At 40.5% G+C, this 24,855-nt stretch overlaps 3 protein-coding genes across 4 annotated transcripts in view; 2 read left to right on the top strand and 1 right to left on the bottom strand.

The window, feature by feature from the left end:
• Positions 1-17,374, top strand: part of LOC129771157 (organic cation transporter protein) — a 58,260-nt gene extending 40,886 nt beyond the window's left edge. For both annotated transcript variants that reach the window (XM_055774569.1, XM_055774577.1), the window contains exons 4-6: positions 16,086-16,254; positions 16,312-16,595; positions 16,662-17,374. In XM_055774569.1, the coding sequence (XP_055630544.1) occupies positions 16,086-16,254; positions 16,312-16,595; positions 16,662-17,206 (998 nt within the window). In that variant the 3' untranslated portion in view covers positions 17,207-17,374. The remainder of the gene's footprint in view (positions 1-16,085; positions 16,255-16,311; positions 16,596-16,661) is intronic.
• Positions 6,787-16,070, top strand: LOC129771171 (uncharacterized). The gene is made up of 2 exons (XM_055774587.1): positions 6,787-8,797; positions 14,199-16,070. Exons 1-2 carry the CDS (start codon positions 8,378-8,380, stop codon positions 15,306-15,308), a joined length of 1,530 nt encoding a protein of 509 aa, XP_055630562.1. The 5' UTR covers positions 6,787-8,377; the 3' UTR covers positions 15,309-16,070.
• On the bottom strand, positions 15,773-19,810 carry LOC129771180 (chymotrypsin A-like). The gene is made up of 4 exons (XM_055774596.1): positions 18,192-19,810; positions 18,024-18,134; positions 17,612-17,963; positions 15,773-17,550 (listed from the first exon to the last, which is right to left on the bottom strand). Exons 1-4 carry the CDS (start codon positions 18,410-18,412, stop codon positions 17,377-17,379), a joined length of 858 nt encoding a protein of 285 aa, XP_055630571.1. The 5' UTR covers positions 18,413-19,810; the 3' UTR covers positions 15,773-17,376.
• Positions 19,811-24,855: the final 5,045 nt, after the last annotated feature.

The raw sequence follows: 24,855 nt of genomic DNA, 5'->3' as shown, positions 1-24,855 counted from the left end.
GCTAAATATATATTTCGAATATATTTTTTTTTCTCCTACGTGAATACCTACCTATCTACCTGAAAAATGGATTAGTTTACTGTTTACTTTTCATGAACATGTTGGGGGTTCTGAAAAGAAGCTTTGGTGTTGTGTTTTTGCGTTTTTTTTTACAAACTTGATTCTTGTTTTGACGTAGGACTACGTCTTTCATTTCTATACCGGGGTGTAAAATCAAAGTTTCGAAAACGAAAGCGTTACGCCGGAGACCGAGATTTTGAGTGTTAATAGCTCCTAAACAACTGAACGAAATGGTATGATAAACACTTCATTCGAAAGATAAAATGTCTACGCGTTCTATACTTGTTACTTTCTGATCCAAAAACTTGTTTCAATAGTCTTAAATTTGCTTTCAAAATAGGCTATTGAAATCACCAATCGGTATATAAGCGAGTGCCGCTCGGAAATCCACTCAGTTCTAATTGAACAGCGGTTGGAGCATGTTGTCGCTGTTGTGGTGAAGCTCTTCATTTATCATGAAAGCGCGGATGAACGGTGTCACCAAGAGCCTGTTTGTGCACCTTAGGCCAGAAGGGAATCCATCAGGAGGAGAGTGATGCTACAAACGATTCCCCGGGAAGATCTCGAAGCAGCCGCTACACACACACACATACACGCACGGAATTCTTTCCGTTTGGATCGAGAAAGATCCCGAAAATAATCTGCCAGTTCCTCTAGGAATTTAGAAATACATTCATGTGAAAGAGTTTATTTGAATGTTTTCTATCCATGTAACACTGTGACCAAATATGTTTCAATCAAGTGCTATTAACAGATGGTTATCGAGTTAGCATTAACCACTGGTGGGCTTCCAGTATCGAGGAAAATGTGGAAATATCTAATCGTTACTGAAAATAATCTGCCAGTTCCTCTGGGAATTTAAAATTACATTCATATGAAAGAGTTTATTTTAATGTTTTCTATCCATGTAAAACTGTGACCAAATACATTAGGTTTTGTGATTTTTCAATCAATCGCAATCAACAGGATAGCTTCTGAAGATTATTCTTCCCCATCAGTAGGATATTTCCGTATCCAATATTGGATGCATAAAACCTTGTGCCTCCAACGTAACGCTCTCGTTTTCGAAGTTCTCCAAATATTCATTCATTCAGAATGAATTCAGATTCAACTTCATACAAATGACCTCTAAATCAACGATAGTCCTACGTCACCTTTGCGGTTATACCATAGATATAACCCACTTCCTGTTTTTTTCTGAAGGCTTTGTACTTATTTAATGTTTAACGCCGGGTATCTTTCGGTGTATGCACATATCGTACAATCAAAATGATGGCTGTGATAGGAAATGCATCGGTGGTTATCAGCTCATTCACTATCATATATTTCACTATTGAGCACATTACCGTACCTTAAACTGTGGTTTCGGAGACGAATGAATTGTAAGATTTGTAGTCTCCACAAACAAAGTAAATAAAAATAAAAAAGAACTGAGGTTTTGGAGACGAACTCTACGATCTGTCGAGAAATAAACGAGCTAGAAGCGTTCTGAAAAACCAACAGTAAATACAGGGACGGATGACCTTCGGAATAAAGTCCTTTAAAAAAAGAACAGAGCAGCAGGAAATACATAGCTCATCATGTTGCTCCTTAGTTAATTTTCTATACAATGCAGATGTAACGTCAGTCAGTTTTCAACATCAGTTATCAACCAAAGAAAGCAGTTCTTGCTACCGAGAAAATTCGTTAATGCCATCCTGTATACAATGTGTTGTAATTTGAAGCCACTTTTAATTCGGAAACCAAGCATGGGTTTGTGAAAACTGAATGATCAATTTAAAAGGCCCCAACCACCAATAAGTTCAAGAACAAGCATAAACAAAATAAATCAGTTTATATTATATGTCATATTATGTCACTTTAGAATGCATTGGTATTGTGAATAACTTTTAATAACTATTCTTTGAATGGTTTAATGGCCCTGAAAAGCGCGGTGTTTTACGGTGACTGGTTCTGTCACCAAAGCAGTCTGTATAAACAAACTTTTTCCTTCATCTACCTGCTGCCGTTTTGCGATTGCGTTTGCCACTCGCTGAAACTAGTTGTTGCCACCGAACCGAATGTGCTCTGTTCTGTAGGCAGGTTTTCTTATCGTCGTGAGCAGCTTTGCAAGCCAACTCGAGCACTCCGGCGGCCGAAATTCTATAACCGCTATTAGGTATACTGGTGCTCCGGCACCAATCCGTTGATGCGATGTGATGTGAAATGATGCCATACAACCACACTGATTTACGGTTTGAAAGAGAATGATACATTTTTCAGCGGATCCGCGTGTTTTATACTCTAGCGGTACACACTCACAGGATAGAGACAAATCGGCAGACTCAGCCAAAGGGGCGAGTCCAAAGAGACGAACGAATGAGCGTTAAAAGGCAGCGATGGCAAAAAAATACATTCATTACGATTTGTTCGCTCGTTGGATTCTCATGCAGGCTAAAAAGGGTCCTTTTCAGGATCACAAAATTATCTTCAATCTAAAGAGTTTATTGTTTTGTTATCACTCGATATCCCCATCTTGTTCGGCTAAACCTTCCTGTTTAGCGATTTGTTGCCACTCGCCACAGCTTCCACAGTTGGAAAATTTCTTCCCATCCAGCTTTGTGAAATGTTATACAGTAAATTACATTCAATGCGACGTGCCGAAGCACCACTCAGTGTCGCATTGGAGGCGATTTTAACCTGTAATTGAACATTTGCGATGACAGTGATACAGTGTGGTCATAATTTGGACCCCGAATTCTATGTTTACAAAAATGTTCAACTAAATATGTCGCATTACATGTCCGTCCAATTAGCTAAATGTCGAACTAATTGTAAATTACTATACTTTCAATCTGGAAACAATTTAAGAATTGGTGAAAATTGAATAATCAGGAAAGTCCCCAACTATCAATAAGCTCAGAACAACTGCCAAATTCACATACTCATCAGATCCTGGCAAACAAATTATGAAAAAATCAATTTGTGTTTTATTATTATTTTGGATATTATTTTAGAAAGCATTGAACTGTATTTCGTAAACTCTTTTTTGAAAGGTTTAATGGCCCTGATAAGCGCCTTGTTTTATGGAATGGTTCCAATTTAGAAAACTTTGTACTCGTGGTTTTGAAAAAAAACCATTTCGAACGCCCTCGATGCCGCCTTGTTCTGGATTTGCCACCAAAGTAAAAAGAACAAACTTTTTTCTTCTGCTACCAGCTGCCGTTTTGCGATTGCGTTTGCCACTCGCCACTCACTGCAACTGCCTGTTGTCTTGATGTCCACAGAACCGAATGTGTTCTGTTCCGAATGCGGGTTTTCTTATCGTCGCGAGCAGCTTTGCCAGCTAACTCGATCACTTCGGCGGCCGAAACTAAACCGCGGTTCGAGCGGGATTTTGCCTTTCCCTTCACTTTTCCTCCTTTGCCAAGTCCAAATATGTCTGCTTGGGTTGGTTTGTTGATGTGTTGAGATGCGAACCGATGTGGTGTACGGTTTGAATGAGAATTATCGTTACGGAAGGAAGGAAGGTATTGTATTATAGAGATTTTAAACTTTTTCAGTTCATTCGTCTCTAGCCTTGAGAAAGGCCCTTTGAAAACTCTACTCTACTCTACTCCAGCGCTACCACCTCCACCCTCTTGCCTTGAGAAAGGCACTCGATCCCTCGCCGTCCAGCTCGTCCAGCAACGATGTTGTCCAGTCGGTGTCCACACAAAGAATGATCGTTACGGCAGCGGAGCGGGAATTTTTAAGCTGACTGGCTGGCTCGAGAATAACGCATGTGTGAGACTGCGACCAATGTTTCGTTAATTTTTTTTCTTTTTCCTTTCCAATCGTGCTTCATTCTATTTCGCTGCTGCTCTGGTTGCCCGTTTTGGTCGGTACGATTTGAGGAGCACAAAATGGACCAATCAAAAATGGGCACATAGTGCATTTGGACAATGCTTGATATTTCACAATTATTAAATTATTTATCTCAAGAAAAATGAAATGTTATTCGTTATGATAGATGCGTAGATATATTTCCTATCAATTGATGCAAAAACCTTTGCGATCTATCGAGAAATTCTCGAGTTATAAGCGTTCCAAATCTTGCATTTTTTTCTACATGTTCAGTGCCTAGATTTCCATTTCACCCCCTATATCTTCCGGTTAGACGTAATCCTACGTCAATACACCCAAGATGATTATCATATTCCTCCATTACCTAGAGGTATAAGAACTAGAGATGAAACGGATATCCGGTAACTATCCGGTATACGGTCTACCGGATATTTCATTAACACTATTACTTTTATTATAATTTTTTTATCCGACCCATCAGGCTTTGCTTCGTACACCAGGCCAGCTTCAGAGAACAGTCTTTCACTGTAGACACTACTGCAAGGAGCTGAAAGATAAACTCTGGCAAACCTTGCCAATTGGGGGTACTGCTTAGAGTTTAACGACCACCAAACGTGCTTGCGATCGATTCGAAATGTTTTTGGATAACAGTCGATTTCGTTAGTAATAGAATTTTGTCGTGAACGCGACTCTAACTATCATTTTCATTTGTCACTTCGTTGAAACAGTCCCAAAAAGTGTCATGAGCTTCGCGTGTAAGGTTTAATTCAGTTTCGTCTATTTTGCTTCGTTTAATTTGATTTGTGGTGAAGTAAGTGTACCCTCTCTCAGTTTATCATCCCTGAAGACAGTTTCAATAATCTTGAATGTAAAAATAATTGATTGATGTTCTTTGCTCTAACTTACTCTTACTCTAACTCGACTAGTGTTAAAGTTATTTCAATATATTCACAAAAATTTCATCATTTTAGTAGAAAATCCTTAACAGAAAAAAATCTGTTCAATATTACTTGCTGAAAATTTGATACTCTATTAGGAAATATTCATTCTATATGAAAATTATCATCACAATGTATTATTTTTAATTAAAATGCGTTTATTACCTTTATTTGCTTCATGCACACATGCAGTTTCTCCCAGTTTCGTATTCGCGAAAATCCTGGCATGCGGCCTCGATATCTCGCCGGATATCTGGTATCCAGTGTCCGGCAATACTACTACAGGGTAACTTCGATATAACGTACATTTTACTTTCAAAATTGTACGTTGTATCGAAATGTACGTTATATCGAAGCATAATAAAGAACTCTGAAACGTAGCTTATATTACTTTATTGTGTTGCTGTTTGAGTAATGTTGGTGGATAAAATCAATAGGAAGACGAAGACAACTTTTCTCATGATGTTTTCCTTCGTTCTGTTGATTGAAGTTTGATTTATTTAGAATTAAATCATTTTCATTTAGAATCCGGAATCACAAAACAGTAGTATTTCGGGATTGGTTAAAGTTACAGCACAAGCTTTAGTATCAAAATACAGATAATCTATTGTTCTTTCAGAAAAAAAATATTTAAAAAAATATTTTTTTTAGACTTTGATCATGTGTACGTTATATCGAGGGTACGTTATATCGAGGGTACGTTATATCGAAGTTATACAGGTAACGTTTCATCATTAATAAGAACTATCTATCAAAAATATTGGCTCCCGATTGTGTGAATTGAACGAACGGTCAATTCAATCCGTATAACGTATGAAATCACACCGACCGAATTCTTGTATTTTGTAAATCGATAGAACCTTATCGAATCGAGTTCTTTCTCGAACGTCATGTGTTGCGAATTGCATATTTTGATGCGTTGTCGAAATATTTCCCAAAGCAAAATATCATGAATGCAACAAGCAAACCAAACAGCTCCAAAAGTTATGCCGACAACTTTCAATCGACTGTATCTTTAATGGCAAAATTGAGCTAAGGAGCAAAATTCTGTTGAACTAGAATATTCAATTTTAAAAATATCTAATGGACTATGTGGAAGAAAATATAAAAAAGGGAAACTTTAATGAAGAAATATCTTATTGAGGTTAGCTTAAACACCACGGTAAAAGGTGGAGAGATATGTAATCGTTTGTGTTTGAGATGAGACTATTCGAGACCAGCTGGCGGGCGCTTAGGAATATCTACGCGGGCGACCGGTAGACCGCGGTCTACCGTTTGGCCATCCCTGGGCTATAATAAATTGAATAATATTTTGACCTTTTTGCGACCCATCTCAAGTTTCCTGAAATATTTTTTTTGTTACACCATGCACATAGGTAACTAAGCATTTTGTAAATTCTTTTTCAATCACTTTATTTAGCTACTAGCTGACCCGGCAAACTTCGTCCCGCCCAAAATTAGTTTTTTTGTTATCAAAACCTTCAAACATTCACGTTTTCTTACTATGAGCAAACTCATGGGTCCAATCGCAGAACTGTTTATTGATTGATCTTCTAATCGACCCCGTTGAATTTTGTATGGCAGCTCCCCCTCAGAGAAGGGGGTGGAGTGTCTAACCATCGTAAAAATATTAATTGCACCCTAAAACCTCAACATGCAAAATTCGGTTCCATTTGCTTGATTAATTCTCGACTAATGCAGAAATTTGAGTTTCATTTGTATGACAGCCCCCTCCCCTCAGAGAGAGGGGAGGAGTGTCTATTCACCATGGAAACGTTTCGTGTCTCCTAAAACATTCGCATGACAAATTTGTCTCAATTTGATTGATTAGTAATTTGTCTTTCATTCGTATGGCAGCTTCCCCTTAGAGAGGGGGGTGGAGTATTTAACCACAGTAAAAACATTTATTGCACCCTGAAACCTCCATAATCATTTATTGCACCCTAAAATCTTCGCATGCAAAATTTGGTTTCATTTGCTTGATTAATTTTTGAGTAACGCAGAAATTTAGAGAGGGGGGAGGGGTCTCAAACTATCACGAAAACCTTCCCCGGCCCCAAAAACCCCTACATACCAATTTTCATGCTGATCAGTTCAGTAGTTTCCGAGTCAGACATAAGAATCAGACAGACAGACAGACAGACAGACAGACAGAAATCCATTTTTATATATATTATATTATATCTCTATATATATAAAAATGTTCTGTTCGTTTGTGTACGCGTCAAAAAATCGAAAAGTGCGGAACCGATTGAGCTCAAAGTTGTACACAATATACAATCCACTTCAGGGAGTGTTGTTACGGCATAACAAAATGGAAAATTGGAAGAAAAATGATTTTATATATGATCAGAGTGCGTTTCTGAAATTGAGCTTCCAATGAAAATCGACTATTCAGCAATGAATATGTGTTCTATGTGATGGAAACATTTTTTTTCCACGTGTTTGACAAAATCATGAACTAAAAATTGAGGGACTTAGAATGCAAGGGGTGTAAGTGATTTGATCAATTTCTCTTCATGAACTTTTTCTTTCGTGAATAACTCAGCGCACAAAAACGTTCCAATTTGATTTTGCTATAGAAACCGACAATTGAGGTTCTGACCTATCGTCCACATTGTCAAATAAGCTGGGAATGTGTTTGCAGTTAAGTTATGATCAAAAGAGAAAGTCGATAAAGAGAAATCGATCAAGTCACTTACACCCCTTGCATTCTAAGCCCCTCAATTGTGTTTCGAAGTGATTTAAAATGTATCGATTTCCCTCATCTGTCTCTATATATATAAATGTTCTGTTCGTTTGTGTACGCGTCAAAAACTCGAAAAGTGCGGAACCGATTGAGCTAGTTAACTCCAGCGTCAGCATTAGTCAGCGATCCCACAAAATTAATATCAATACTCCGACACCAACGGCGATTTTCGTAAATCAATCCCAGGGCCAACCCATAAACAATAACATCGACGACGACGGCGACGACGGCAGCAAATATTTAAGAATAACATAAACACGATCGTTCTCGCGATCGGTATATCGATTCATTCTGTAAACTATAAACATTATCGCTAGGGCACTAGGGATCTTTAGATGAATAAGAAAGTTAGTCTGAATACAGCATTCAAGTCGTATAGACAATTTTATTTTTTTATCCGAAGAACCCGGAAAGTTAACTGGCGCCCGAATAGGGACCGCCTTTGTAATTTGGGAAGAGTATAAGTTCATCTTGTGCAGAAAGTCTTTACAAAAAACTGCAATTCGTCTTGTGGAGTGTTAGGTGAAATTCTTCAAAAAAAAAGTGAAAATCCAAATCGCTTCAAACGGTTAAAAGAGCCGCACCGCAAGAGCACCAGCAACAACGATAGCGGAAAATTCTGGTACCAGGAGCCAGTGCACAGTAGGACCAAGCGAGCCCAGGGACACCGCGGATTCATCCCAATCGGTACCAGGGACCTTAGTAGCGGATTGCAAAAAGGACTCATCCCGAAGTACCTGCCCTGGATTCCCCCAAAACAGGAAGGCCATCCCAAAGGAGAACTCAGAAAAAGTCCAGTTCACGAATGCTGGCGATAATCTTAATACTTCTGTTTCTATCCCTGCCAACAATGAATGTTGGACAACATGTATCAATTCAAAAGGTGGACGACTTACCATTAATATTAGTAGATAAAGGACAAGGACGAATTCGAAACGACTCAAATTATTATATCCACCATTTTAAAATATTCCCTTTCATTATACATTTGATCGATTTGAAGGCCAAATTCTCTGATATAGAAGAAAATCAATTCACAAATTTAATATTGAAAAAGTTTGAAGAAATAGAAATATCTTTAAAAAATTTGATACCAATTAAAAGAGTAAAAAGATGGAATACAATAGGAACTATTTGGAAATTCATAGCAGGTTCTCCTGATGCAAATGATTTAAAAATTATAAACGATTCAATTAATAATTTGATTGTGAATAACAATGCACAGGTCCCCCAGCTCAGATTTCGCCTCCCCATCCTGTTGTCCCCGATCCCCTTGAATCCTCGTCATCTCCTTCTCCTCCTGTTGTCTTCTCTCCACGTGTCAAGGTCTATCCTGAAGATGCACCTGGAACTGGTCCGTGGGTCGTTTTCTTCAGGCCTAAGCCAAACGGAAAAGCACTTAATGTTATTCAGATCATGAAAGATCTGGCAAGATACTCCTCCGTGACAGAAATTTCGAAGGTTAGACCGACCAAACTGCGTGTTGTCGTGGCTGATCGGAAAGACGCAAACGGTATTGTCGTCGACCAGAGGTTTACCCTGGAATATCGTGTCTACCTGCCTTCCCATGACGTAGAAATCTCGGGGGTGATAACCGAAACGGGTCTGACGTGCAAATCAATTATGGAAGGAGATGGCAGATTTAAAAAGCTGCCTTTGATTAAGGTTAAAATCTTAGAATGCCGACAACTCGGCAAAGTTTCCCAGGAAGGGAAAGAATCGAAATTTACGCCGTCCGACTCGTTTAGAGTCACTTTTGCTGGCTCCGCCCTCCCTGACTACGTTATGGTGGACAAATTGAGGCTACCGCTGCGACTCTTCGTGCCAAAGCCCATGACTTGCCTGAAATGCAAGTCAGTTGGTCACACAGCAGCTTACTGCGCCAACAAGGAGCGCTGTGCCACTTGCGGAGAGCAACATGTGGACAAATCCTGCAGTGCGATTGAGCAAAAGTGTCCATATTGCGGAGGAACTCCGCACGTGCTCTCGGCTTGTGAAACTTACAAGAGTCGCTGGGAGAAGCAGAAGCGCTCTTTAAAGGAACGCTCGAAGCGCACTTTTGCTGAAATTTTAAAGGGCGCTTCTCCATTGGCCCAACAGCAACAACCTTTAACCGCAAACAATGTCTTCGCTTCGCTGCCAGTTGACGAAATGGAAGCGGATACAGCTAACGAGGGCACACCGTACATCTTCCAAGGGAATCCCCGGCGCAAAAATGTGACCACTCCCAATGTTCAAGGACAAGCCCCTCCGGTTATACCCTCTGTTAGCATGCCTAAAAAATCGAGTGCAGCGGACAAGCAAAATCAGGTTCCTCCTGGCTTCCGTGGGAATAATTCACCTTCGAACGACCCAGCACTCGAAGGGACATCAAAAACCCCAACTGTCCCTATTTTACCGTCAAGTTCAACTTCCCAATCGGGATTTATAAAGTTGACTGACCTTGTGGCTCAAATCTTCACATGCTTTAATGTTTCCGACTCCATCAGAACCATTGTCATATCAATGCTTCCAGTATTAAAGACAATTTTGCAACAATTGATGCAAACATGGCCCCTCCTTGCAATGATTATCTCTCTTGATGTCTAATTCAAATAGAGAGGTCGGAGATATCACTGTTTTACAGTGGAATTGTCGTAGTCTTATCCCTAAATTGGATACATTCAAATTTTTAATTCATAAGTTCAATTGTGATGTTTTTGCTCTGTCCGAAACTTGGCTTTCTTCGCGAGATGATCTCTCTTTCCACGATTTTAATATTATACGCTTGGACCGTGATGATAGATACGGAGGGGTGCTTTTGGGGATCAATAAGTGCCACTCATTTTTTAGAATTGACCTTCCACCTATTGGAGGGATCGAAGCTGTTGCTTGTCATGCAAACATCAGAGGCAAAGACCTCTGTATTGTCAGCTTGTATTGGCCTCCGAGAGCTGCGGTTAGCCGCAAACAACTTGATGACATGTGCTCACTCCTTCCTGAGCCACGATTGATCTTGGGAGACTTCAACTCTCACGGAACTGCCTGGGGGGAACAGTACGACGACAATCGTTCATTGTTGATATATGACCTTTGTAACAGCTTCAATATGACCGTTTTGAACACTGGGGAAACAACACGTGTACCTAAACCTCCTGCTAACCCAAGTGCTCTTGACCTCTCGCTTTGCTCGAATTCACTATCGTTAGATTGCAAGTGGAATGTAATCCAGAACCCCAACGGTAGTGATCACTTGCCAATCAAAATTTCCATCACCATTGGGTCGAATTCTTCTGAATCTATAAACATGGCATATGACCTCACAAGACAGATTGACTGGAAAAAATATGCGGACGCGATTGCTCTAGCCATCAATTCCAGAGATGGTTTACCTCCATTGGAGGAGTATAACTTCCTTTCTCGTTTGATCTATGACAGCGCAGTTCGCGCTCAAACGAAACCCATCCCAGGTTCCACCATTCGCCGAAGGCCTCCCAATCCATGGTGGGATAGCCAATGTTCAAAGCTTTATGTAGAAAAATCGAACGCATTTAAAGCTTTTCGGAAACGTGGAACCCCTGAAAATTTTCAAACGTATTTAACCCTTGAGAATCAGTTCAAAAATTTGACCAAAGGGAAAAAACGTGCGTATTGGCGAAATTTCGTGGGAGGTTTGTCACGAGAAACGTCAATGAAAAAATTATGGAAAGTGGCTCGAAACATGAGAAATCGCTCTTCAACAAATGAAAGCGAAGAATATTCACATCGATGGATTTTCAATTTTGCACGGAAGGTTTGTCCTGATTCCGCTCCTGTGCAAAAAATTGTTCGAGATATACCACAAGATAGGTGCGATCTTGATTCCGAGTTTTCGATGGTAGAATTCTCTCTTGCTCTCCTTTCATGTAACAATTCTGCTCCGGGATCGGATAGAATTAAGTTCAACTTGCTGAAAAACCTCCCTGATGTGGCGAAACATCGCTTGTTGAATTTATTCAATCGGTTTCTGGAGAATAATATTGTTCCAGATGATTGGAGACAAGTACGAGTTATAGCTATTCAAAAACCCGGAAAACCCGCGTCCGACTTCAATTCGTACCGCCCAATAGCAATGCTGTCTTGTATACGGAAATTGTTGGAGAAAATGATCTTGTTTCGCCTTGATCGATGGGTTGAAACGAATGGCCTACTCTCAGATACACAATATGGGTTCCGCAGGGGCAAGGGGGCGAATGATTGTCTTGCGTTGCTTTCTTCAGAAATTCAAATGGCTTACGCCGGAAAAAAACAAATGGCTTCAGTATTCTTGGACATAAAGGGGGCCTTTGATTCTGTTTCAATAGAGGTTTTGTCAGACAAATTACACTCTCGGGGTCTGCCGCCTCTATTGAATAATATGTTATATAACTTGCTTTGTGAGAAGCATTTGAACTTTTCTCACGGAGATTTGGCAGTAAGTCGGGTCTCTTACATGGGCCTCCCCCAGGGCTCATGTTTAAGCCCCCTTTTGTACAACTTCTATGTAAGCGACATCGACAATTGCCTTACACAAAATTGCAGCCTAAGACAACTTGCAGATGATGGAGTGGTCTCTGTCGTAGGATCAACAGAATCCGACCTACAAGAACCCTTACAAGATACTTTGAACAATTTTTCAACCTGGGCCATTGGGCTAGGGATCGAATTCTCCACGGAGAAAACAGAGATGGTGGTTTTTTCTAGGAAGCATAGACCAGCAAAACCAAAGCTTCAACTTTTGGGTAAACCGATCACTCATGCTATGTCATTCAAGTATCTTGGGGTTTGGTTCGACTCCAAATGTACTTGGGGGGCCCATATTAGGTATCTGAGTAAAAAATGTCAACAAAGAATAAACTTTCTTCGTACAATTACCGGCACCTGGTGGGGAGCCCATCCCGAAGATCTTATAATGTTGTATCGAACAACTATTCTCTCAGTGATGGAGTATGGCAGTTTCTGTTTTCAATCAGCTGCCAAAACACACTTAATTAAACTCGAGCGAATTCAGTATCTTTGTCTCCGTATTGCGTTGGGATGTATGCCCTCAACACATACCATGAGCCTCGAGGTTTTGGCAGGCGTACTCCCACTAAAAGATCGCTTCAATTTATTATCTCTTCGGTTCCTCATCCGGTGTAAGGTTATGAACCCATTGGTGATCGGAAATTTTGAGCAGCTGATCGAGCTAAATTTTCATTCAGGATTCATGAGCTCATATCATGAATTCATCTCCATGCAGGTTGATCCTTCTTCGTATATTCCCAACCGTGTTTGTTTTCCTGACTACATCAATTCCTCTGTACATTTTGATCTGTCCATGAAGCAAGATATCCATGAATATTCAGATTATCAACGATCGAGGATCGCTCCAACGATCTTCGATGCAAAGTATGGGGGTATCAGTTGTGATAATATGTACTTTACTGATGGGTCCACTATAAACGAGTTCACAGGATTTGGAGTGTTCAACAAAATTTTCAGCACCTCCCATAGTCTTCAGTTTCCTTGCTCAGTGTATATTGCTGAATTGGCAGCGATACACTGGGCGCTGGACAGCGTCGCCTCACGACCTGTTGAACACTATTACATTGTAACGGATAGTCTTAGCTCCGTCGAAGCTATCCGTTCAGTGAGGCCGGAAAAGCACTCGCCGTACTTCCTTGAGAGAATACGAGAAATTTTGAGTGCTTTATCCAGACGCTGTTATGTCATTACCTTTATCTGGGTCCCTTCACATTGCTCCATTCCGGGTAATGAGAGGGCTGACTCATTAGCAAAGGTAGGTGCGATTGAAGGCGATATTTATCAGCGTCAAATCGCCTTCAATGAATTTTACTCTTTAGTCCGTAAAAATACCATCGCTAACTGGCAACGCAAATGGAACGAAGATGAATTGGGCCGGTGGTTTCACTCGATTATCCCTAAGGTTAGCCTCAAACCATGGTTCAAAAGTCTGGACTTGAGTCGGGACTTTATTCGCACCTTCTCCCGACTCATGTCCAATCACTGTTCGTTAGACGCGCTACTCTTTCGTTTCAATCTGGCCGGCAGCAATATCTGCGTTTGTGGCCGAGGTTACCACGACATCGAACACGTTGTTTGGTCGTGTGAGGTGTATCTTGTTTCCAGATCGAATTTAGAGAACTCCCTTCGGGCTAGAGGAAGGCAGCCCAATGTGCCGGTGAGAGATGTGTTGGCTCGGTTAGACCTTGATTACATGTCCCAAATATATGTTTTCCTTAAATCTATCGATGTTCGTGTGTGATTATCCTTATATCCTTATACCCTCCATTTCTTCCTTTGTGAGTAATTGGTCCGCTTGCTATAAACAGGAGAATGAAATGTAAATTCACAATAGATGTACGAATAGATTTAAGAATTGAATGTGTGTGATTATCAACATTGTAATAATTTCCTTATACCCCATCCTTTTCCTGAGAAAAATATGTCACCCTTCTAATCTCGAGTCCACCGCGAGTAATTGGTTTCCCACATTACTAACCATAGATTTAAGAAAATTGTTCATATATATAGTTTTAAAAATATATTTAAGATTTCGGCTCCTTTAAACTTATGTAACTGAGCCTGTAAAAATAAACGAATTTATAAAAAAAAACAATGCACAGGTTAAAATCAATAGAGAAGTTACGTTTCAAATGAAAGAGGCCTTATTTAAGACAAAAGAAGCTATAAATTTATTTAACTCAAAATCATCAGAATTATATTCTATAAACATTTACTTGAACCTCAAATACCTACATGAAAAATTGTACCAAATTTCAGAAACAATTATGTTAACCAAGTTAGGAATTCTTAATGAAAAAAAAAAAAAATTAAGTGTAAGCGAAATGAAAATATTGTTAGAAGATTTAAACAGAGAGAATTTAACTGTTCTTAATATTGCTGAAGCACTTACCTACGCAACAACATCGATAGCATCCAACGAACATGAAATCGCTCTTCTCATCAAGCTGCCCAAACTCATCCCAACAATTTTTCAAAAAGTACTATTGGTACCTACCTGGAATCCAAAACATCAAATTCACCTACCAAACAACAAGTATCTAATTCATGACAATGATTACTATGTCGTCAATAGTTTACTACCGAATATATACAACAAGGAGGAACTTTTACTCGATAACACCACATGCGTACCAAATATTCTCAAAGGAAAATCGGCAAGTTGTGACTACGTAAGCAACCCTATTGAAGATATCGTTGTAATAGACAACCAGCACGTACTCATAAATTTGCATGGCAATTTTACATTGGAATCAAGTTGCGGTATACCACGAAGAAATCTATCTGGTACCTATATGGTAACCTTCCACAATTGTGAAATCACAATAAATAACCGAAAATTCTCAAACAAAGTACAGAATCTCACAGGAAACGTAATCTTGCTTCCGTTGAACGGAATTGCACTCGAAAAAGGAGTAACAATATTAAATTTAAGCCTTGAACATCTCCATAAATTGCACATTGAAACAAGACGAGATCTAGAGACAATTCGTCTCGAAGCCAATAGCTTACAGTGGCCACACTGGTCAATTTTTGGTGGATTATCAATCACTCCTGTAATAATAGGTGTTATATTCCTTGCATATTATCTCCATACCCGAAAACGAAATATCATCATACAAGCTGAAAAACCAAAATCGTCATGTATTGATACCAATAGACTTCGGGATATATCTTTGAAGGACATCATTCGTACGGAGCCTCAACTCTAAGGAGGGGCAAGTTAACTCCAGCGTCAGCATTAGTCAGCGATCCCACAAAATTAATATCAACACTCCGACACCAACAGCGATTATCGTAAATCAATCCCAGGGCCAACCCATAAACAATAACATCGACGACGACGGCGACGACGGCAGCAAATATTTAAGAATAACATAAACACGATCGTTCTCGCGATCGATATATCGATTCATTCTGTAAACTATAAACATTATCGCTAGGGCACTAGGGATCTTTAGATGAATAAGAAAGTTAGTCTGAATACAGCATTCAAGTCGTATAGACAATTTTATTTTTTTATCCGAAGAACCCGGAAAGTTAACTAGCTCAAACTATGATACAATATACAAAACAACCAAACACATCTAGGATTGTTGTTACAACATAAAAAAAATGAAACATTCAACTCAACCATGCAACTACAATGTGCCACAGCAAAGCGTGGTAGGGTACAGCTTGTTATATTATATTATTTAGCTATGTAAAACAAATGTAAATTTGAAAATCGATTTTTTTTATGACAAATTACTTAAAAATGCATTAAATGTCGAGATCTGGTGTCATCGCGAAAAAAATCTACCTAGCCTACTACACTTTTTCTGAGTGGTGTTTCTGTTGCAGTCGTTTTCTGCAGCGATTCATTCCGGGAACGGTGAAATACGGTATTTTATGTCAAATGGGCGAAATTATGTACTAATTGATACAAGGGAGCATCACGGTGAGAGGGATGATTGATTGTAATTATTTTCCTTTGTGTTTAACTGTAGTAACCGAGAACATCGGGAATCGGCACCGTTCCTGGATGAGCATCGCATTCAATTTCTCCTACCCGATTGGCATGTTGATTCTGGCATTGGCTGCTTATTTGATCCAACCATGGCGTGATCTCTCGCTAGCCCTGACGATTCCATCCTTCCTGTTGGTTATCCATCTCTAGTGAGTATGACTGTTGTGCAGACAGGCGTTGTTCTAACATTTTCACGCTTTTCTCAGCTTCCTCGTGGAGTCGCCCCGTTGGCTGCTCAGCAAGGGACGCGAACGGCGGGCCTATCGGATGGTTTTCGGCCGTAAAGCACCCCAGGAGCTGTGCGATAGTGAGATGGAACGTAAACCTGTGGCGGAGGAGGGAGAAGAATCCTCGAAGCTGGCGCTGGGCGCGCGTTTGAAGCGATCGTTCAGTGAGTTCGGGAAGCTGTACGGGACACCAACGCTTTGCCGGCGGGCTCTGATATGCCACTTCACGTGGTGTGTCACATCGCTTTGTTACTATGTAACAGGTTAGTGGCCGATTTTTCAATCTTTAAAATTTTAATAAGGCTAGAGCCTTTTTTCCCATGTTTTAGCCCTCAACGCGGATAATTTCGCCGCTAACCGCAACATATACGTCGCGACAACCGGATCCGTGGACATAATCGCCTATATACTGTCGATAATAGCGCTAGCCTACTTCGGCCGCAAGAGCACATCGTTCTGTTTCTTCCTATACGCTGGTATTTGCTTGCTGGTGGTGCTTGCAGTGCCCAAGGAAAGTACCGCAATCGTCGTCACGTTGGCCATGTTAGGTCGACTGGGTATCACAGCCGTCTATGCGGTGGTCACGCTCCACACGGCAGAACTTTTTCCCACGGAAATTCGAAACACGGCGCTCGGCATCTGCTCGACGATGGCTCACGTTGGATCGATTGCCGCGCCGTACATCGTCGATTTGCTCGGCCAACTGGCCTGGTGGATTCCGACGACGATCTGTGGCTTCTCAGTGCTGGCGGCTTGCGCACTCACGCTGCTCCATCCGGAAACGAAAGACGCTGTCCTCAAGGATCACGCCAAACAGGAAGAGAGCGAACCAGCTGGTGCAACCGAACGCGACGAGCGGTTGGAAAAATCGTGAATGAAAAAAAACCCGAAACAATTGTTCAACTGACGAGAGACTGGTAACCCACTCAAATGATTGCATTTTAACTGTATGTCGACGACGAAATATTCAGACTAGTTTATTTTTGTACAATAGTTTGCTGTTAATGGTAATCTTGATTAAACTTTTATCACAGCCATTCAATTTTACATGGAGATAAATCGATCGAGCCACACTCGATAATATCCAACATCGGTGTAAACTCCGGGCGACGCAGGGACTCCACATCCTGCCCCGTAGGAGATAATACCACGAAGCGTATATGGTGTCAACTTATTGGCTATCTTTTGACGGCACACCAGCCCTCCACCGGAATCGCCCTGGCGGTAAAAGAACTATTTAGCAACCACTAATACGCTTTGAAACACAAAAAATACCTACTTTACACGCATCGGCCAAACCAATCGCACAAAACATCCCCCTGTTGGGAGCTACTGGTGCCACGACTGGTCCCAGCATACGGACACACGATCTGTGGTCTAACCATCGTACCGGACCGTATTGCAGCGTGGAGTGACCGGCACCGTTGTAGCTGGACGATCCATAGCCGAAGATGTGACATTCTTCCGATTCCCACTGACCACTCGTAGCCTCGTAGTGTTCTCGACCACTGAGCAGATTCAACGCGCTGTGGTTTGAATTGGCTGCCGCCACAGGAAGACTACGATCGTGATATTTTGCACCCTCGGCTTCGGCTACACGAAGCAAGGCGATATCTCCTGCCAACGTGACACTGGAAAATAAGACTTCAAACCAGAGATTTCACTTCCTTAACAAGCAGACTGTTACTCACCGATTGTAATCCGGATAGATGATCTTCTCGTCTATTTTATACACGGTAGCGTGCTCTGAAACATTATTCAGCGATTGTCCTCCGATTTGTGCAAATATTGAGCTCGTTTCGCTGTTGAAAGCGGAATATTAGACACATACTCACTCGCAACCCGCAATAATCACTCACAACCCCACCACACAATGATTGGCGGTCAAAATCCACCCCCGACCGATATAGGTTCCACCGCAAAAGTGCTTCAGTTTGCCGTCCGTCCTCTGGGCGTGACGCTGCAGAGAAACAGCAAACCGAAACTGGTCCGGGTTCGGTGCAGCCTTACCATTCACAATTGGCCAACCGACCGTATGTCGGACGATCATCGCCAACACTAGAAGTGCACAGGATAACATGGCTTTGGAAAAGTGTGACCCTTTACCAGGGAGATGGGCGAGTGGCCGAACTGAGTGTGAGCCTACGATAGTAGTTACTTCGAGGTGGAAATGAGCTGCGCTGAAGTGAGGAGAATTTTCCACTTGGCACTTGTGCACACAGAAGGCATATGCAGACAGATGGCATGGCTCGGTTTACGTTTCGGTTTTAGTTTAAATGCGTCTCGCTCTACATGAAAGTCTTGCATTCAAAAAAGAGTTCGTTGTGCGTTGAGAGTCTTACGCAATTCACGTGCTTTTCGGAAATCACCAAAGCCATTAATGTTTTGTTACATTACTAACAGATTGCGTGATTCTCATGTGCCAGCTGAAGAATGATAGATAGGCCACTGTGTCCGCATTTCTGTCGACGGTCACATGAGCAAGAATGTCACTTCAATCATAGATGACTGACAGAGACTTACCGGACAAAATGATCTCTGGAGGCGATCTGGCGTAGTGGTAACATCCATGCCTCTCACGCTCAAGGTCACGAGTTCAATTCTCACTCCCGACATTCTTCCAAAAATGGAAGTAGAAGTGACGAACCAGCCAAATGAGTTGAAAGTCACTATAATACAGATAAAAAAAAATGATCTCTCAGAGAAAAATATTTTAAAACAAGCGTAGATATCCGGACTGTCGAAAAAATAATCAGGGACATTGACAAGGGCCGATCTGTGCATCTATTGAGAGGTTGCGGCGATCGTAAATTACTGGAGAGAAATCAACAAAGACTTCATCATCGGCTGTGATGTCAACGCTCATCACACTTTGTGGGATAGTACTGACATAAACAGTCGAGGTGAATGTCTTTTAGAATTTCTCTATTCAAACAACATTGACATTGCCAATATAGGCAATGAATCAACGTTTATAAACGCTATCAGACAAGAAGTCCTGGAGCTGACACTGTGCAGTCCGGTAATTTCTGATAAAACACACAACTGGCATGTTTGTATGATCACAGACACATTATTTTCGTATGGGATGGTGGTTTGACAGCACAGAGAGAATATCGTTATCCTAAAAAAGCAACTGGGAGAGATATTCACTTGAACTCGAGTCAAAAATTATTACTACAAGAATAAGGTCGATTGAACAGCTCGAATCACCCTCAGAAGAATTAAATGATACGATAGTTTCTGTCTATAACAGTAATGGTCCACTAAAGAGAGTCTCTTCGACATGAAACGTTCTTTGGTGGAACAAAAGGCTCGAGCTGCTTCGCAAAACAAAAAAAAAGCTTAAATTAATTCGGATTGGTCTAAATACAGAAGCATTCTAACCGAATATAACAGAGAACTAAGACGATCTAAACGAAAATCTTGGGTAAATAACTGCGAAAGCATTGAAAGTACCCCAATCGTTGCAAGACTAAGCAAGACTCTTGCAAAAGACCACTCGAACGGGCTAGGTTCCCTCAAAAAGGACGACGGTTCGTTCAGAAAATCTCCCTCAGAAGTATTAGACTTACTGATGAAAACTCACTTCCCGGGAACTACATCTGTTCATTTTGATACCAGTCCTAGCTATAATCGCGACATAAAAGGCTCTCGAAGGTATCCTGAAAGTGGAAAGGAAGTCGCAAACATAGTTAATAACGAAGGGGCTTCCGATAATGCTTCTTATGTATCAATGGCACAGGCTATGAGAAGAAGATATTTCGATAACCGCATAGTCGAATGGATCAAAGAAATGCTCACAAATAGACAAATCACCTCGTGGCTGAGTGGGTCGTCGATATCTGTGATTGCAACAAAAAGGTTGCCCACAAGGAGGGGTTCTATCACCTCTCTCTTCTGAGAAGCTTGGAAGCAAAGGTTTCGAAATCGTGGGTTTTGCTGACGGTAGTCATAATGGTACGTGACATGTTCGACGATGTGATATCGAGCAGGATGCAGATGACCTTAAACCTTACACATGGTGTATCAAAGAAGGTTTGAGCATAAATCCCTTCAAAACAACCATTGTTTCGTTCACCAAAAAGAAGAAACTGCATCTGCAGTCTCTACATCTTGAAGGAGAGAAAATAAAATCCAGGATTTCAGTTAAATATCTTGGTGTAATCCGAACAGGGTTGCCATAATAAAATCTGTGTTTTTGGTCTCAAAAAATCTTAAATCTTAGTTTTTTCACAGAAAATCTGTATTTAAATCTGTATAGGTAATTTATAAGTCCAATTTTGAAACATAATCTTTGGTTTGGTATCATTGATTGGCATAGTTATTATGAATTCCACGAATTGGACGATATCGATGATATCCACGTAGAGCCAGAGCTGTAGTGAAAATACAATGCTTCATTGAAGTATGATGAAGATGAAAGTTTACAGTTACTAAGGCATGCTTTTTACGTTGCGCTATGTAAGTAGCTTTGTTATAACAATTACAATAACATAAGATGGCGGCAATTTCAAAATAAGAGAACTCTCAACGCTTTAAAAATGGTCATAAAGTTGCTTTGAACCCATATGCCTAGGATACGGACAAGTTCTGATAGAATTTCATCATTCTAAGTAAATTAATCGGATATGTTTTATTAAGATTTATATTTCTTCTTTTCTATGTAACATTCCCAGTTCAGTAACTTCTGTTTTTACAGCTTCAAAACCGACGTAAGTTCTTGTGGCTTCATCAGATGCTGTTAAAAATTTCCAAAATTTTACGGTCGTAGTTGAACCTTTTTAGGTTGCGTTTAAATTCGAATTCCAGTAAATAAAATTAGACCAATTATGAGTATCATTAGTCATCATCATTAATTTCAATGACTTGAGCTCCAATATTTGCTGAGTTGAGTTAATCTTAATTGTTCACTTTGCGCGCTATGGGCCTTAAAATAACTATAAACGTAAAGACCGCAATACGTTTTCCTAACACGGACTAAACAGTTTTTTTTTCTAGTTTCAAAGCATTCTAACATAAAACTGTTGAAAATTCATCAATTTATATTGCAATACATTGTTAGGAGGTACGATTGGTGTAAAAATATCACGAAACCCTCATATTTCTGAGCAAAAATTTTATAATTTCGTGACCGATATCTATTTTTTTATTTGTACTCACTAAATGTTTCCGAAAACGTAATCCTATGTGTTTCCAATTTTTAAAACAAGACCCTCGAAAGAAAAATATAATATAAGCGCACTTTTGAAATCCAAATTCACTGTGTTTTAAAAACAAAAGAAATAACAATGTTACTTATTTATTGTAACGCAGATGACATAGATTGTTGCATCTTTCCGCCTCAGATCGAACATGAGAAAGCAGGGTATCACGCCACATATGAATGCCAAAATGACTCTATTTCAGACTGATTGAAACCCTATATGAATAAAATGTGAGATGGGAAAAAATAAAGGGTGTGTCACACCAAATTGTATCACGGAAAAAACGCTGTAGAAATTCGCCCAGTAGACCGATCCTTTTGAAAATTTTAGACAGTAAAATAAAAACTATTAAACAACTTTTGGCATTTTCTTTTTATTCATACTTCGAGCCCAAGCCCGTATGCTCGCACCTTCCTCTTTACCCCGTCCATAAGGTTCTGTACAACGTCAGGTTGTAGTTTTTTTTGAACAGAAATCCATTTTCTCTTGAAGTCCGCCTCCGATTTGACAACTTTTGGGTTCTTCCGGAGGGCCTGCTTCATAATCGCCCAATATTTCTCTATTGGGCGAAGCTCCGGCGCGTTGGGCGGGTTCATTTCCTTTGGCACGAAGGTGACCCCGTTGGCTTCGTACCACTCCAACACGTCCTTTGAATAGTGGCACGAAGCGAGATCCGGCCAGAAGATGGTCGGGCCCTCATGCTGCTTCAATAGTGGTAGTAAGCGCTTCTGTAGGCACTCCTTAAGGTAATCCGGCCGTTTACCGTGCCGGTCATCACGAAGGGGGCGCTCCGCTTTCCGCAAGAGCAGATCGCTTGCCACACCATGTACTTTTTGGCAAACTTGGATAGTTTCTGCTTGCGAATCTCCTCCGGAACGCTTAATTTGTCCTCTGCGGAGAAGAACAACAGGCCCGGCAGCTGACGAAAGTCCGCTTTGACGTAGGTTTCGTCGTCCATTACCAGGCACTGCGGCTTCGTCAGCATTTCGGTGTACAGCTTCCGGGCTCGCGTCTTCCCCACCATGTTTTGCCTTTCGTCGCGGTTAGGAGCCTTCTGAACCTTGTATGTACGCAGGCCCTCCCGCTGCTTGGTCCGCTGGACGAATGAACTTGACAAATTCAGCTTATTGGCGACATCCCGGACCGAACTTCTCGGATCACGTCTAAACTGCTTAACTACGCGCTTGTGATCTTTTTCACTGACGGAGCATCCATTTTTGCCGTTCTTCACCTTCCGATCGAAGGTTAGGTTCTAGAAGTATCGTTTTAGTACTCTGCTGACTGTGGATTGGACGATTCCCAGCATCTTACCGATGTCCCGATGTGACAACTACGGATTCTCGAAATGAGTGCACAGGATTAATTCACGACGCTCTTTTTCGTTCGACGACATTTTTCCAAATTTACGAAAAATTGACAGTGAAGCATGGCCAACGTGATCTATACACTCTTATCTGATTATAAGCGAAAGCTGAAGATATAATTCCTAAAAATTAAATCTCTACAGCGTTTTTTCCGTGATGCAATTTGATGTGACACACCCTTTATTATTGACATCGAGACATAACTTACATTGAAACGTTATTTTTAAAAAAATTGTAGATTCTGTATGAAACCCAAAAAATCTGTAATCTGTAACTACAGATTCTTGGTTTCAAAAAGCCTAAAAAATCTGTACAAATACAGATTATTCTGTAGATATGGTAACCCTGAATCCTAGATGCTAAACTGAACTGGAACGCACACTTAGATTGAATCGTCAGTAAGGCCAGCATTACCCCATGGACATATTCTGAAATGATAGGAAGAACATGGGGCCTTAAACTAAAAATGATTATGTGGGTCAACACTGCCTCATTAGTATGGTGGCCAATGCACAATGGTCCAGGAGGTGCATTTAAGTGGAAATTGGCATTTAGAGCTCGACAGTTATTCTCTAGGCAAAAACAGTCTTCGACAAAGTTGTTGTATATGAAGAGCGCTCACTTTTATGTAATCGAAAATAGGAGGACTAAAAATGTCGATGAAATAAAAAATCTAACTTTCTTATCTTTGAAGATAGAGGTAAACATAGTTCGACAATGTTGTAGCCCCAATTATTTGAGACAGAACAAAGTTTTTTTCTATCTCTTTGAATAACCGATATGTGACTTTATTTCTGAGTTGTGTTGGGGTCAACTTTTATATTTCAAATTCTACATACGGACTGTCCTCAAAACACTTTTAGAGCTAACTAACGATGCAGATGCGATGCAGAACTTGTCAATATCTCAAGTTCACACGATATGGGATATTTCTTCCCAAAAAAATGCTCTCTTCAATTGTTTGTTATCCTTTCTGGGGCAAACATAAACAAAGTTTATTAGCGGCATTTGAAAGAGCATATTTCACTCTACATGATGTGTGATTTTAGAAACTACGTTATTTTTTGTGTTTGAGTAAATTAGAATTGAAATCGTGAATTTTTGAGTAAAAAACAGAAAGTGGGTTATATCTATGGTATAACCGCAATGGTGACGTAGGACTATCGTTGATTCAGTGATCCTTTGTTTGAAGTTAAATCTGAATCCATTCTGAATGAATGAATAAATGAATATTTGGGGGACTTCGAAAACGAGAGCGTTACGTTGGAGGTACAAGGTTTTATGCATCCAATATTGGATACGAAAATATCCTACTGATGGGGAAGAATAATCTTCAGAAGCTTTCCTGTTAATTGCGATTGATTGAAAGATCACAAAACCAAATGTATTTGGTCACAGTGTTACATGGATAGAAAACATTCAAATAAACTCTTTCACATGAATGTATTTTTAAATTCCCAGAGGAACTGGCAGAAAGAATTCCGCGCGTGTATGTGTGTGTGTGTGTAGCGGCTGCTTCGAGATATTCCCGGGGAACCGTTTGTGGCATCACTCTCCTCCTGATGGATTCATGTCTGGCCTAAGGTGCACAAACAGGCTCTTGGTGACACCGTTCATCCGCGCTTTCATGATAAACGAAGAGCTTCACAACAACAGCGACAACATGCTCCAATCGCTGTTCAATTAGAACTGAGTGGATTTCCGAGCGACGCTCGCTTATATACCGATTGGTGATTTCAATAGCCTGTTTTGAAAGCAATTTTAACACTATTGAAACAAGTTTTTGGATCAAAAAGTAACAAGTATAGAACGCATAGACATTTTATCTTTCGAATGAAGTGTTTATCATACCATTTCGTTCAGTTGTTCAGGAGCTATTAACGCTCAAAATCTCGGTCTCCGGCGTAACGCTTTCGTTTTCGAAACTTTGATTTTACACCCCGGTATAGAAA

The sequence above is a fragment of the Toxorhynchites rutilus genome, chromosome 1, assembly GCF_029784135.1.
Source record: "Toxorhynchites rutilus septentrionalis strain SRP chromosome 1, ASM2978413v1, whole genome shotgun sequence".
Taxonomy (NCBI): Eukaryota; Metazoa; Arthropoda; class Insecta; order Diptera; family Culicidae; genus Toxorhynchites; species Toxorhynchites rutilus.
The sequence above is the reverse complement of the archived record's forward strand: the minus strand, read 5'-3'. Positions and strand labels throughout refer to the sequence as shown.